The following is a 16333-nucleotide window of genomic DNA, read 5'->3' on the forward strand; positions in this document are numbered from 1 at the left end:
AAGATTGTCCTTTGTCTTTCTCCCCCTTTGGGCCCATCCAACATGCACCAGCCATGGTACAAAGCCAAGGAGCAAACGGAAAGGGAAGAATGGGTGAAAAAGATTAGCATAGAGTAGAAAGTAGGAATTACTGAAAGATAAGGGAAATATTGAGAAATAGCAGTTGTGGTGATAGAATTAGTATAAGAGATGTTTAAGTGTAGCAACCTGGTTAGAAAAGGGAATAGATCCGGAGCATGTCTTGAATTTCAAACACACTCTTTACTTAAATTATATATTTATTAAAGATGTCTGGTGGGGCTGAAGGATATCCCTGTAAACCTTAGCCCAGCCCTCAACCACCTTTTTGCCCCAGTACTAATAAGATAATGAGTGTCAAAATGTCACTAACTAATTCTGTGGCCTTAGTTCTTTTAACTATTCTGGGCCTCAATTTTCTCATCTTGAAAATGAAGTGGTTAAACCAAGTAAAGTCTGATTCCTTCCACCTCCAATATCCTATCACCTCTATGAGCTGTGTGGGTTCAGTAACAATTCCAGAGAATTGGATGCTGGCTCACATTGCTGTGTTCATCAGCTCTGCTTGGTTTATGGGTATAATAAATGATCAATGACCATGCCAGACACTCTGAAATGCAGGCTTTTGAGCTATTGTTCAGAATGGCAGTACGGTAGGGATAGAGGGCTTGGAAAATGCTGCTTTTATTATGATGTTACAGTGTTATTTCTGTTGTCTCTTTAGGATCCAGAGGCTAGCTATGATTTTAATGATAATGACCATGATCCATTTCCCCGATATGATCCCACAAATGAGAACAAGTGAGTAAATGTGCATTTTTAGGAATGAAGTACTTTAAAATGCTTTTATCTTATTTGAGAAAATTATACTATAAATGTGATGCACATTCAGCCTTCAGAAAATGTTAATGCACATAATACCTGTCACAATATTTTATTATTTTTAAAACAGAAACAAAAGCTTCCATTTTTATACTCCTTTTGTTTATAGAGTCATATTTCAGTTACCTTACTTCTTTTGTTATGAAATTCTCCCCACCAGTGTTACTGCAATAGTTGCAACATTAGAAAGAATGGTTGGAACATAATGAATAAAAACCTTGTGTCGCCACTTCAATATACACTAATTTCTCTATGAATTTTTCGCTATTAACAATATGCCTGATGTTAGTCATGAAAAGAAATATACATGACCAAGATAATAAATCTGCCACAACTTTATGTAGTGGGCACAACCACCCTCATCAGTGTTCCCAGAAGAGCATGCAGATGTCAGACCTGATGTCTGGTCCCAAATCCAAGAAAAACATCCTGAGGTGTGGCTTCAAATCTGAGAAAGTCTCTAGTGCATTGGGCTGGTTGGCTGTCTGCTCCAGGGTACCTGCTGGCTATTATAAAGCCAAAGAGAAGAGTAAAAGGACAGCATCTGACTTCTAATTGAGCTATTTCTCTGTAGCAGCCAGAGTGATGAGAGGCCACAAGTCAGACCTTTCTAAGTTAAAGGAAGTCTTAGAGGCCAAAGAAAGACTGAGGGCCAAGAAGCTGTTCTTAACACTCTTTGCCAGCCCCAAAGAAAATTCACCCTTCAAGTCCCTTGGCCTCGATGTGTCCAAGCTCATTTGAGAACTCATCTTTGTTCATATGAAATTTCTCAAAAACTTCAAGGAGACATTCAAATTTTCCCAAAATAGATGAAAGCTAAGGTCAAAATCAGGGCTTACTGCTTTGGAGTGAGGAAGAAAAGAGCAAAGCAACCAAAGCTCTTCATGAATGTCACATGAAGTGTGACACTCATTTTCTCTGTGGATGGCTCTCTCTTTTGGGCTATTAACCAACAAACTAACTTGGTTCAACTAAGTTCTCCCTCTCTCTCTTTTTCTCTCAGAACAGCTATGTGGCTGGCACTGTATTGACTTAAAGTTGTTTCTTTCCTTGTATAATCCCCCTTCCAGAAGTCCAAGCAGAACCCAAGAAAGGAGGCTGGGGTACATGACTTGTCCTCAACTCCTAGGTGTTTATTTTTTTCTTTGGGGAGAAGAAGGTAACTTGTGGCAGATTCAAAGACACTGTTTCTTTCAGTACCATTTAATTCTTCAATGGTAGGAGTAAGAGGTTGACTTTAAGTATCACCTTGAAGTTGGAACATTCCATTATCAATACAACAGGAAACTCTGGATGGGACACTCTTGGAGGAAAGTAGGAGTGTCCCAAGAGCTTATATCAAGTCACCAGACATGTTTTTGAGCCAAGGTGGTACAGGACCAGCAGGAACATCTGATCTTCTAGAAGTCAGGCCTTGTAATTATAGCCTGGCTGTAGTCATGGCTCTGCTGAATACCAGGTTAGAGGACGACCCTGGGGAAAATCACTTACCTCTCTCTGTCTGTACAGGAAGTCCCTGGATTATGAATGGGTTATTGCTTAAATCTATCTTTAAGTAGAATTTCTACATAATATGAAACCATTGGGTATGGTTCATATCTAATGCCAGATAGTCAAATGTTTGTCTTAGCATTCAGTCGATAGTGTACCCTTCCTTCTATGCATAAAAAATGTTAAAGAAACACTTCCAGATATGCTAGAACACTTTTAACATAATAATATAAATGATTTTTTGATGCATGTTACAAAGCACCCAATTGTTATTATGAACCATTGTAGGTATTTCAAATTTTTAACATAGCAGGCTTTACAGAGGTTAGCTTGTAAGTATGGATGTACGAAGTCAGATGTTCATAATCAGTTGTTGTTGTTGTTATGTGCTGTCGAGTCAGACCCGACCCATAGCGACCCCTCCTTGGGTTTCCGAGGCAGTATCACTATGGACGCAGATTGCCCAACCTTCCTTCCGAGGAGTGGCTGGTGGGTTTGAACCGCCAGCCTTCTGGTCAGCAGTCAAGTGCCTTAGGCACTATGCTACCAGAGCTCCTCTCATAATCAGAGGATTGCCTATATTTCCTTCTTCCTCAAAACACCAGCTCCCTATTTTTCTGAAAGGAACTTCCTGAAGAAATAAATGACACGTGTAGGAAGAAAGGAACACTCTTCTTAGAATGGAGACAAAACTACTATTCTCATTCTATCCACTTGGTCAACACTGTGAAGGAAATTCAGTGCTAGCCACATGGGAGCAGCTGAGGGGACTGTTAGCTAGAGGTGTAAGCCCCTTCCCAGGACATTGTACCCTGGGTGATAACTTGGGTGGTGGCTGTGTGATAGATGAATATCTGGTGTACTCTATAGAGTTGCTCTTCTCATAGGTGTTGAGGGAGGGATGGATACTCAGACCTCCATCTTCTCTCTTGTAAAAGGAGGAAACTCACAATATTTATAATAGTCGCACGTCCCCAACACAGGGAGTTCCTACACTCCAAGAAAGCAGCCCATATAATGAAATTTATTTTGTTCCTGAAAACCCTGAGCTTCAAAATGTAACCTGCCATGGAAGCTCCACATAACATAGTTACTGTAGTTATTGTTGTTGTTGTTATATGCCATTGAGTCAAATGTGACTCGTAGTGACCCCCTCCTTGGGTTTCCGAGATGGTATCACTATGGAAGTAGATTTCCCAACCTTCCTTCCGAGGAGTGGCTGGTGGGTTTGAACCACCAGGCTTCTGGTTAGCAGTCAAATGCCTTAGGTGCTATGCTACCAGAGCTCCTGTTAGTGTAGGACAGCTACACTATTTAAGAGCACAGACTTTGAAGCCAGAGTTAGAGTCAATCTTAGATCTTCTACTAATAGTTGAGTGACTTCAAGCAAATTCCTTAACTTTTTTATGCTTCAGTTTTATCATCTGTTAAAAAGGGATAGTATCTACTTCATTAGGTCATTATGAAGATTAAATGAATTTATATATACAATCATTTATATAAAATGTTAAGTAAGATGATGAGGATGATGAAGACAATGACAAAGATGATGACAACGTCGAGGCTTTTCATTTAACAACTGAGGTAGGCCTTTCTTTCAGTGAGAAGTCAGCATGACAAGAATATCATTCGATAAGAACAGAAGCCAAGTCAATCCTCTGAGCCAATTCAGAATCTGGTATTTGAAAATGACACAATAAGCAACTTATATATAAGAGTCCTCTTGACTATCAAACAAAAAGGTAGTATCACTATCATTTATCCGAAAGTGTAATAAAAAGTAGAATTAACCTTCCAGTATGTTGTCAGAAATAAATCCCTTACATTTTGAAAATGAATGGCTTCATTTTATGTTGGCCTTTTTATAGCAATTGGAGACCTATTATCCACCAATTCCAAGGGCGTTATCTCTCCACATTATCAGTGTTGCTGCTGTTCTTTATTACTATGTAAATGAGATTAATGACAGCAACATTTGAATGCTCCTTTGCAAATCAAAAGAGGAAATCACTGAATAATGAAACCTTAGAAGCACAGGTAACTTTTACTATTAAGCTGGCGTGAATCTGTCCTCAGTATTTCAACACCAATTACGGATTATTTTTCTAGCTAAATAACATGTGTGACAAGGGCATTTTAAGTATAATAATAGTAGTCTTTAAGCTATCTTGTGGGATAATTTTTTTAAAAAATCAATTTGTTTAAATGCCAGTTACTACCATTGTTCTAAAATAATAGAAGGTTCTTTTATCTCAGTACCTGATTTAAGGAAAGTAAAAGATGCAGGCCTGTAAAGAATAGCATAGAACCACTTTGATGAAGTCTTCCTTTTTTCTGAAGGTACAAAGGTGGGAAGTGAGGATATAAGGAGGAACAGTTATCAACGCATGTTTGTACAATGGCACTACTACAACTTTCACTAGGAGGTAGTTAGTCCTCAGTATGTAAATAAAGAAAAATAATAGGTGGGGTTACATTAAATCATTTTTGGGACAGAGGCACAATACTGAGACTGTCTGTCAATAGGTTGATTCTATTGGCTCAGCCTGGAGATGGCACTGAATTTCTTGGCTATTCTGGGTCCTGCCTCCTTTTGTGTATAAATGGGAATATAGACAGTGGTGACTTCTAGGAGACATTTCCCAGAGGATGACAACTGAATGTTTCCTCTCCCTAAGACAAAGAGGGCAAATGTATCAAGGAAACCTAAAATATGACTGCCTTTCTCAGATAATGGATATGTTAGTCAGAAAAGTTTCATTTGCAAGTGCTCCTGACTTAAAGTTATTCAAGATGGGGATTATTTCTCTTTCTTTCTTTCTTTTGTTTTCAATTCACCCCAAGGATGATCTTGCTTCAGGCATCATAAGATCCAGGAGCTCAAATAATGTATCATCAAGACATCAAACACTATCTCTCCACCTTCTAGTGTGGCACTTCTCTGCTTAGTTTCATTCTCAGACAGATTCTTGCCTAGAAGCAAAATTCACATGGTCCACATGGCATTTCAAGTTCAAGATTCCTAGGAAAGAGTTTAATTCTCTTTCTCAGAATCTGCATCAATCTTTGAGAGCACTCTAGGAGGAGAGGCCCTATGATTGAAGAATAACAAGGAGTAAAGGAGGCAGTCTTCCCAAAAGGGAAGAATTCTAGCAGACAAAAAAAGGAGCAGATGCCTGCTGTATCAGAAAAGACCTTAAATTAATCATAATTATATTATTCTGTGGGTACTCCTCAGAAGGAAGATTGAGCAATCTACTTTCATAGAGATAGTGCCTTGGAAACTCAAGAATGGGTAGCTATGAGTTGGAACCGACTCTATGGCAGAGAGTTTTTTTTATTTTTAAATTTTTTTATATTGATCTTAGGATTCCTATCCAATATTAACATGAAGGAGCAAGAATGTCATTTAGTAGGAAAAAAAAATCCCACCAAACTCACTGCCTTCTAGTTGGATCTGACTCACAGTGACCCCACCTTGGGTTTCTGAGGAGGTATCTCTATGGAAGTAGATCACCCAGTCTTCCTTTCGAGGAGTGGCTGGTGGGTTTGAACCACCAGCCTTCTGGTTAGTAGGCAAATGCCTTAAGCACTACACCATCAGAGTGCCAGGAAATCATCTTTTTTGCACTTCAGGAACATAGTTAAATGTAACGGAATTGTTTTGAATGGCTCAGTCAATTTAGAATTTTCATATTTCAGCCAAGGCTAAATTAATCAATGGCCAGTGTAGTCATGTCTAACAATAATTGGACGACAGAGTTTTTCAGAGCTGACCTTTCTGTCCTTTTTGTCTATGTCAACATGCCTGATCAATGGCTCTTCAAGCCATTAACAGCCCTCACATTGCTCCCAGATGCTTCCACAATGAAAAACATGAAACCAAATAAAAAGCACAAAATCAAAAAACTTGTATTAATGTGCTCATGACATATTGGCCCTCCTGAGATCAGGGTAGTGATGGGAAAAAGCAATTATTAATTCCAGAATTTATGAATTAATGCCTTAATAGTAGAATTTGGTGCATTTTATGATTTTTTTTCCAAAATGTGTGCTGAAATAATAAATTACCCTCTTTGTCTGACTGCAAAACCAATCTTGTTCAGGTCTCTTGATTAGTTTGAAGTGTGTTGTTAAAACCTCAAACTCCTCTTGGTACTAGGAAACCCTTAAAATGTTTGAGCCTGGTGTATGGTTAGAGGATGGAAACATCAAGGGGAGGAGGACCTGAGTGAGAACTTTGCCCTAGCATATCCCATTAAGGCTGGTCCAGGATAATCTAGTTCAATTTAGCCACTAAGGAGTGAAATGAGGAGTTACTTCACTAACAAAAAGTATGAAGTGGAGCCATTTCTTTGAAATGCTTTCTGAAAGAGTCAGAGTTGTGCATTGTAGTATCAATAGCTAACACTTCCTGAGTTCTAACTATATACCAACCATTCATTGTTCTACCCTACACACCACATCAGGTGTTCCTCGCAACAACTGTTTGAGGTTAAGTACTTACCTGAGATCACACCACTAGTTGTGGCAGAAGCCAGAATTTAAATTTATAGTCTGGCTCCAGTCCCTGCCCTTAATTTGAACGTACACTTCAACTAAATTTGATGTGAAGAAAACCAGCAATAAGACTGACAAAACACTAATATATATCCATGTAACATGAATTTCTTGTATAAAATAAATGTTTGGTCCTTGTGTATGTTTTATAATTCTTATGTTTAATCCTCAGACATGGGACCAGATGTGCAGGAGAAATTGCCATGCAAGCAAATAATCACAAGTGTGGGGTCGGAGTTGCATACAATTCCAAAGTTGGAGGTAAAACAGAGGGTTGTTTCGTTGGTTGGTCCTTTAATTAGAGGCTTGCATCATTTGGTGTCAATAGGGTGGGTGTTTTCAATGACCAGATGAATAAATAAATTCCACACAAAATTAGCTGCAGGACTTTAGGGTGATTTACAAGCAAATCCATAGATCTGTATTCTTAGATATACTCCTGAATATAGCCCATATATCTTTGTGGGAAAAAAAAATTGAAAAGTTGAATAGTGTTTGAACCAAATCTAACTTTATATATATTCTGATTTAGATGTGTTTGTCATTGAGTTCTTGCTAAGGAAACAGAAACACAACAACAAGAACAAACAAATCCATTGTTAATTCTATTCCAACATATAGTGATCTTATAGGACAGAGTAGAACAGCCCCATAGGGTTTCCAAGGCTGTAAATCTTAACAGAAACATACTACCACACCTTTATCCCATGAAGCAGCTAGCCTTTTGGGTTCAAACAACTGGCCTTTTGGTTAGAAGCCAAATGTTTTAACCACTGCGTTACCAGGGCTCCTTAAGGGAATAGAGGAAAGAGGTAAATTTAGGCAAAGATTTTCCCTGCCTCTCAATTTTCTTTCTTCACTTCATAGCAGAAAAAAAGAAGTTTAGAAAATTAAAAAAACAAACAAACAAAACAAAACCATAACTGTTCTATTAAGAAGCCAAAGTTGTTTGTGATGGTAAGAATTTTGAATCTCTAGTTATTTCAGTCTGAGTCCTTACAGAAAACATAAGGTATGCTCCATCAGGGTAATTGAGGACAATTTAATAAAGGAACTGTTCATAAGGAAACCAATAAGAGGCTAGCAATTGTAGGCAGATGATACGTTGATAAGGTCCAGGCAAGGGGAAGGAGAAGTCAGTGAAAGCTGGAGAGAGAGCTGGGGCCATAGGAGAGCCACTAGGCAGAAGCTATGGTCTTGACTATAACAAAGGTCCTGTTTCTAAGTGAGGAAGGATTCCTCACTCTCCTCTTACCTCCCAACGTCCTTAGCTGAACTCAATGGGAAGGTAGAACTCAAAGCATGTAGTGCACGTTCCAATGGAGATGGGTGGAGAGTCAATCTGCAGAGCCTAACAGAGAATATAATACTTGTATCTCCTCAATACTATGCCCACCTTAGGCTTTCACAGTTATGTTATGGACTTTTAGTTTAGTTTTCAGAAACAGTTAACAACAAAAAAGGTCAATTTTAGAACATATCAATTACAGTAAAATCCCATTAAACGATACGTGAATATACCTTGAGTTTGGTTATGTATTCCTTTTGGGAAACCAAATAAATACACATCTTGTCATATATAATACATCTGTCACTGATGGAGTACACTTTTAGATTTTAAGTGTCATTCTGGACACTTGGATAGTAGCGTCTTCAAAGTGCCATGATGTGTTAAATGAAAGAAAATGAAGGCAGAAGTGCACATTGTGTATACGTACAAAATGAATCCACTTTTGAAGGCATGATGAAGTAGGTAGCTACAGATTGTGACAGAATCATCTGACTCCTTTATTTTATAGAAGAGGAATCAGAAGCAAGGTTCTCAAGGTAACAAAAGATAGTCCGTGGCCACGTAGAACTGAAAAATAAGCCTTTTGATTCCAACCCAGTGATTTTTTTTTTGTTGTTGTTTTGGTTATTCCTTCAATGCTCTAGCCCCAAGTTAATTTTTAAACAATTTCTTTTACAAATGTGACTATAACTTATGGTGTCAATTACATGCTTTTTTTTTTAACAAACAAGCAAACAAACAAAACCTTTGTTACATAGTAAGTAATAGTGTGAAAATATAAGGCTGTGCACTCCATTGCATTATTACCGCGAAGCCAGGAATAACCGGGTAACTGCGTGTATCTGTCTAAATTGTGTTTTCCTTCCCAGCTCTTAAATTCATGAGTCTGACGGTGGGTGACAGCCTGTGGGAAAGCACAAAGAGCCCTGCATCTACCTTCTCCTGATGAAAAATGATTCCCCCTCAGGAGTAACATCCATGGCAATGATTTCATCCTTGATATGATTTGGAAGAAAAGGAAGCTTGTTCCTTGAAAATGATTCTTAGGAAACATATAAAAGAATAGCCTCCAGGTTATTTTTAATCACTGCTTAGAAACAAGGATTCTTTCCAATTTGTTAGTTTCCTATTGTGTGTAGATCTTTTCAAGCTTCAAGGTCTCTGTACAGGGTCCTTTGTATGGTGCAGGCTGGGCCACAGCCATTAGTGATGTGGCCATGAAAGAAGGCTCTTTCATGGAACTTTCTGAAAGCTGTTCTCTCGTGGGGTGACGGGAGGAGAAACCTGAGACATTTTATAATCAGCACATCCATGGCCACTACTTCTTGTCCAACAATGTCATGCCCTCTTACCCTCAGGGGTATTACTGAGGACAGCCTTAGGTGGGACAAATAATCAGGACTGTCGGCACAGTGTTTCTAGTTCTTTCTAAAGGGCAGAGAAGAAAGCTTATGGAGGGGGTAACTTGTACCTTTCTTCTGTTAGCAGCTGGGTCATGGGCGTATGGGACACCCAGTGGTTACCCTTGTTTGTGACTCTTTTGAGAGTCCATTTAAAATGTGAATACTAAGAGCATTGTGTCTTTTGACATATACACACTTACATCAACAACTGTTTTTTTTACTGCTTAGGCATAAGAATGCTGGATGGCATTGTGACCGATGCTATTGAGGCCAGTTCAATAGGATTCAACCCTGGACATGTGGATATTTACAGTGCAAGCTGGGGTCCTAATGATGATGGAAAAACTGTGGAGGGGCCTGGAAGACTAGCCCAGAAGGCTTTTGAATATGGTGTCAAACAGGTGAGATGCTTAACCCATCTGAGGTGAAACATGACCATTTGGATTTGAGGGGAAGGGAAGAACACCTTAAAGGGGGGGTTGCAGTTTGAGTATGAATTTCTTATCAAAGTCCTTTACAATTTTAAATGCATTTAGAGAGCCAAATCATTCTTCAGAGGGATGGATGTTAGGGGTTAAGAGAATTTTCCCTGTTTGACTTTGACATTGGACAGAGTTTAATTACTTTTTGAATATTCACTTAAAAATAATCTCATAATTCTGGACATTTCTTTGACCTTTTTCACTTTTCTACTGCTTCTCGGTTTTATACCAGATGAACTATTACCCTGAATGTTTTAGGATGCTCTGAAAATGAATTCTTAAAGATACCAACATGCTCCCTTCTACTGTGCATACTTTGAACACTTGTGTGTCGGTGATATTATTATATTCAATAATACAATAATTTACTGCATTCCTGGACACATTCTGAGACCTTATACTCCACAGGATGGAACAAACATAGAAACTTTGGTGAGCACAAATTGGAAAATCATAGAAAGGATGGCCTTGATGAAATCCATTCAATTGACAGTTCCTTTTAATGCAGCTGCAAACAGATCTGAATAATGCCTGATTGTGCGATTCTATCAGTCAGCCAGAAGATTCAAGCAGAAAGAAAGAGAGGAAGTTCAAAGATTCAAACATAGTGACATAGCCTAGAGAAGAGTGAAAAAATATGAGCAAGGGTCGTCGTTGTTGTTGTTAGTTGCTGTCCAGTTGTTAATCCCAATTTATGACAACTTTATGTGTGCAGATTAGAATTGTTCCATAGAGATTTCAAGGCTACGACCTTTGGGAGGCAGATCACGAGGCCTCTTTTCCAAAGTGCTGCTGGGTGGGCTCCTTCTGCCAACCTTTCAGTTAGTAGTCTAGTGCTTTACAACTTGTACCACCCAGGCACTCCAAACGAGTGCTACAGGCCAGATTATGAATCCTCATAATAAAGAAAGGAAGGAAGAAAAGCAATGCTGATCCCATAGAGGACTCAGATGAAGGAGGACTGGTAGAGCCAAGGGCCTGATGGCTCTTGCAGTCCTCTGAAATTTTCAGCACTGATGTTGGAGAACCTAGAGTCAAAAATAGACCCCAAATAACTCTCTCTAAGAACTTCATGCATGTATTTGTTTTTTGAGGATTTTTATCAGGACATGACAGCCATGCTAACAGATGGTAAACAAACAAACAAAACAAACAAAAGAAGAAAAAGTTGCCACAGTAGAGTTGATTCCAATTCACGATGACCCTGTGTTTCAGAGTAGAACTGTGCTCCATGGGGTTTTCAGTGGTTGATTGATTGGAAGTAGATCATAAGGTCTCTTTCAAGATGCATCTAGGATGGAAGAAACATGGAAACTTTGTTGAGCATAACATTTTCACACAAAAAAGCATAAAAGTTGGACTTGAACCTCCAACTTTTCTGTTAGCAGCCAAGCATGTTAACTGTTTGCATCACTCAGGGACTCCATAACTCAACTGCTATAAAGTTGATTCAACCCATATATAATAATTTAAAAAAAAAAAAAAAAAAAAAAAAACCCTTGCCACCAAGTCAATTTCAACTCATGATGACCCCATATGTTAGAGAGTAGAAGTGTTCCATAGAGTTTTCTTGACTGTAATCTTTACAGAAGCAAATTGCCAGGTCTTTCTTCTGCAGTGCCACTGGGTGGTTTAAATTGCCAAACTTGAGTTTAGTAGCTGATCACAAACATAGTATATATTATGGCTTTTCCTTTAGGGGAGACAAGGCAAGGGTTCCATCTTCGTCTGGGCTTCAGGAAATGGAGGGCGTCAAGGAGACAACTGTGACTGTGATGGGTATACAGACAGCATCTACACCATCTCTATCAGCAGTGCCTCCCAGCAAGGCCTCTCCCCATGGTATGCTGAGAAGTGCTCCTCCACACTGGCTACCTCTTACAGCAGCGGGGATTATACTGACCAGCGAATTGTAAGTGTTTTTTTTTTTTTGTCTGCCTCTCTCTGCTTGGGTCAGAGAGCATGGCTTGCATTCCGAAGGATCCTCCTAACTGAACTCTGGTAAAATTGATTTGCTTAAGCTTGATATCTCAGTTGAGGAGACTTAATGCTTACTTACTTGAAAAGCTGGCATATATTGGGAAATTTTCTCTCTCATGGATAATAATACTTCTGCCAAGATGTTCTTACCTCTCTGATATTTTTAAACTCAGCCCTGGGAAGCCACCAAACCTGTCATTGCATACTGTGGAGATGCCACATGTCCATTCTGCTTATCTGAGGCCCCTGTGAAAGCAGCCATAAAGATTTCAGGGCTGTAGGGGCTTTATCACCCTTGTACTTGTTGATCTTCTAATAGCAGGGATGTGGTCTGACTTGCCCTTTGGCAGATGATAAAAATACAGAGCATACACAAGTTATGCCTCCTAAAAATGGGCAGCCTGCAGGAAAATAACAGCCTAAATTTCCCCTGAGGTGAACTTCTCAGCATCCGGATAAGCAGCACCGGGAGGTTACAGGCTCAGAGAGCTCCTCCAGCCCACGCTTGGCTGTGCCTGCGCTTCCATGAGTCAGACTGCCAAGGGCAATTATCGGATTTCCCTTCAAGGGCAAGATGATGAAGGGCCATTCCGAGGCTTTGAGAACAGAGAGAGGCACTTTTCATTAAAAAATGTAAAGGCCCCAATTTAATTCCTGACACAAAAAGAATCAAGTAGCTAAAGTATGCTGAACTTAATGAAATGGCAGGTCATGATCCAATCAGATTGCAAATGACTTCCATAATAATTAGACCTTGGAATGTGTGTAAAATTCCTATTAATAACATCTCAACAAATTCGAAAATCGTTGGCACTATTATCTTGATACAGGATTATTATTCTGGAACTCTATCTGTTTCTGCAATGTCCTCTAGTTTAGGCACAAAAACTGTGTTCTCAATTTACATGCACTGCCCCCTCTTTCAGACCCATATCATCAATTACTTGAGTAATAGAAAGTAACATTCTGCCCAAGAGTTCTTTATGGAAGGCATATTTTGTGTGGTTTTTGAAAAGGGCATATCAGATAATTGCCTCACTTTTGTTGAGTCTCTGGTTGGTCTTTGTACCTGTGGGTATCCAGGGCTGCCTTTCAGAAAATGGTGGTTAGACATTTCGGTCACCATGTCATAGACTGTCCCTTGTTGGAGGTGACCTGCACTGAAGCAGGAAGAAGAGTTTCAGTCTTTGTAAAGCTCCCCCCTCTACCAGCCATGGGAGAGACAGCTGGTAAATTCTGTTTGAGACAATTGGAACAACTTAGCCTTTTCTTAACGCAAACCTCTTCCTCAGCACAGTCATCTCTGGGGGCTTACTTACGTCAACAGGTAAAAAGGGTGACCTTGCTTCCACAGCCCTCCGCAGAACACAGCCACCATAACTTGAGAAATGCAGTGACTCCAAGTGGGAAGCAAAAGGAAGTGATAAAAGAACAAATTATTTTTTTACACCTACTTCCCACACATTGAAATCTGTGGTTAAAAAACATAATGCTGAGGCCTGAGTAGATGTCTTGTTAGTAATCCTTTGGCCCAACTGCTTGTTAAACCAGCAGTGTTGTGGTTCTTAAAGACAGACTGATGGGAACATTCTTTTTTATTTATTTATTTTTCTCCTTTCATCTCATCATTGCCCTAAAGTTAGCCTAGACAATTTCTCACATATTGAACAAAAATGCTTTCACAGACATGATCTAATTTATCATCAGTACAACTCAGGAAACTTCAACCTCATTTTCCAGATGGGGAAACAAAGTGACTAGCCCATGGTACTCATCTAATAAGTAGCAGCTCTAGAAACGGAACCCAGATCTAAGTCCAGTACAATTTCCATTTGAGCACTCCACTATTTTCATCTAAGTACAAATAGGAACATTTACGTATGAGCATGAAGTCAAGTCAGGAGTGAGTACAACCTACATACAAAGCAAATTTTCTGCAAGTATTTGGAGTTACTCAAATCTGGCTGGTTTCGTATTCCTCTGCTGAAGAGGCAGCCAAATGTCAATCTGAAGGCAAATGGAATCTTGCATGATGCAGTGGCATCAGTAGGATTAGTGTCACCTAGTACAGGAACTCATGGTGTCACCCCCTTCATGGACCTTCTACTGTACCAGACCATATAGAATACTTAGTAATGTATAATGTCACTTTCAGTCATAAAAAATATGATAAATATCATTATAAATTGCTCAAATGTGATTTCTCAGATTATTTGGAAAAAAAAAAATTCACTGCCATTGAGTCAGATCCGACTCATAGCAACCCCTCCTTGGGTTTCTGAGGCAGTATCACTACAAAAGTAGATTGCCCCATCTTCCTTCCAAGGAGTGGCTGGTGAATTATACGAATGGTAATTATATGAATATTAAAAACAAAATTGTTTTGTAAAATCTTTCTACATTGAATTACATTATTAGTAGGTGAGCAGAAGCCTTTTGAAATCTTTCTCCTTTAATTACTACTTCATTCTCGAAAAGAGCTACACACAGAGGTTCACAAATAATAATTACCACAATATTGTAGCTAAAACACCAGAAAGTATGACAATATCAGTGACTATAAAAACACCAGAAGTAATGAAAACAACAGTATGTGCTTGTAGTGCGTACAGATGGAAACCATTTGTTTCAAAGGGTCATTGTATTGGGTAATAATGACAGCTCTGACTGGAGTGCATTAGAAGGTCCAAAAAGTAAATTAGCCTACTGTTTTAGCTTTGTAGGTATAAAGATAAATATAACCTGAGCTTATGAAAAATGTTTTGTTGTTATAAACTTACTGCCATTGAGTCGAATTCCGACTCATAACAACTCTATAGGACAGAGTAGAACTGCCCCATAGTATTTCCAAGGCTATAAATCATTATGGAAGCAGACAGCCTCATTTTTCTAACACAAGGTGGCTGGTGGGTTCAAACCACTGTCCTTTTGATAGCAGTTGAATACTTAACCACCGTGTCAGCAGGACTCCTACTGTAACTAAATACAGGGATTTTTTTTATTATTAAAAATAACACATTTCTGCTGAAACATTGCACAAAATTTTTACAGTCATGTTGGTGTCCCTTCTGACAGTGTCACCAGGTGTAGTTCTCAATGCCCCCTACCCCGTGACGCCACTGGCATGAGACAGAATTTTTAAATACACCAGACTAAACACAATGGACCTGATGATTAATGGGCCAGCATGATTCACAGTGATTTTGAAACAGCTCTCTTTTTTTTTTTTAGACAGCATTTCGTTTGGGAATCTCGAAAGAGAAAATATTCATAGTGGGAGTACTTCATCCCCAGAAAAGGCATCATGATGCCAGAATTATAGACAAGTTGCATATAGAAGAGAGTGTACCAAAATATCAGCAGATGGCAAATAAGCACCCGGTGGCTTGGAGGAGGAAGCAGGGAATCGAATCAGCTGAGTTTCCTGATGGTAGCAGATGCAGTGCTGGGAATGCTTAACCCATGGGGACAAGATCTTACTTCTCACATGTTCTCCCTCTCTTTCTCTCCTCCCTGATGCCATCCAGACAAGTGCTGACCTGCACAATGACTGCACAGAGACTCATACGGGCACTTCGGCCTCGGCACCCCTGGCTGCTGGCATCTTTGCTCTGGCTCTGGAAGCAAAGTAAGACCCAGAAAGCTTCTTATCACCTTTATTAAGGCCTTTTTCTCTTTCCTATCTTTTTAATTAAAAAATGTATTGTTTTCTTCATACGTGATTACAGTAGATAATTTGGACAATATAAAAAATACAAAAGGATAAGAATAAACTCTCTTCCTGACACTTTGAGATAACCATTGTTAACATCTCAGTGTAGATTTAATACAAGTACATATCTTTAAAAATTGGCATCATAACATATACATTATTTCATTGTTTGTTTTTTAAAATTTGTTGTCATTGTTATGAGGTGCTGCAGAGCCAACTTGGACTCATAGCAACCTTGTGAGATAGAGCAGAAAGGCCCCATAGGGTTGTCTTGGCTTTAATCCTTATGGAAGCAAATTGTCAGGTCTTTCTCCTGTAGAACTTTGGGTGGATTTGAACTGCTAACCTTTTGATTAGAAGTCTAATGCTTAACTGTCACACTATCAGGGTGAACAATCTACCCAGTAGTATATTAAGAGCATATTCCATGTCTTAATGTTCTTTGACCTTTAAAAAAGCATGCTTTCCGGTTCTGGCAAGATGGCAAACTAGGCAGAAAGATTGCACAGACCCT

General features: G+C 39.1%; 1 protein-coding gene across 1 annotated transcript in view; it reads left to right on the plus strand.

The window, feature by feature from the left end:
• PCSK1 (proprotein convertase subtilisin/kexin type 1) overlaps nt 1-16333 on the plus strand; it is a 56142-nt gene that overhangs the window by 14588 nt on the left and 25221 nt on the right. Inside the window, exons 5-9 of the mRNA XM_007942543.2 lie at nt 743-819; nt 7124-7212; nt 9874-10046; nt 11827-12039; nt 15635-15735. Coding sequence (XP_007940734.1) covers nt 743-819; nt 7124-7212; nt 9874-10046; nt 11827-12039; nt 15635-15735 — 653 coding nt within the window. The remainder of the gene's footprint in view (nt 1-742; nt 820-7123; nt 7213-9873; nt 10047-11826; nt 12040-15634; nt 15736-16333) is intronic.

The sequence above is a fragment of the Orycteropus afer genome, unplaced genomic scaffold, assembly GCF_000298275.1.
Source record: "Orycteropus afer afer isolate SDZICR_OR568_19922 unplaced genomic scaffold, OryAfe1.0 scaffold00093, whole genome shotgun sequence".
NCBI lineage: Eukaryota > Metazoa > Chordata > Mammalia > Tubulidentata > Orycteropodidae > Orycteropus > Orycteropus afer.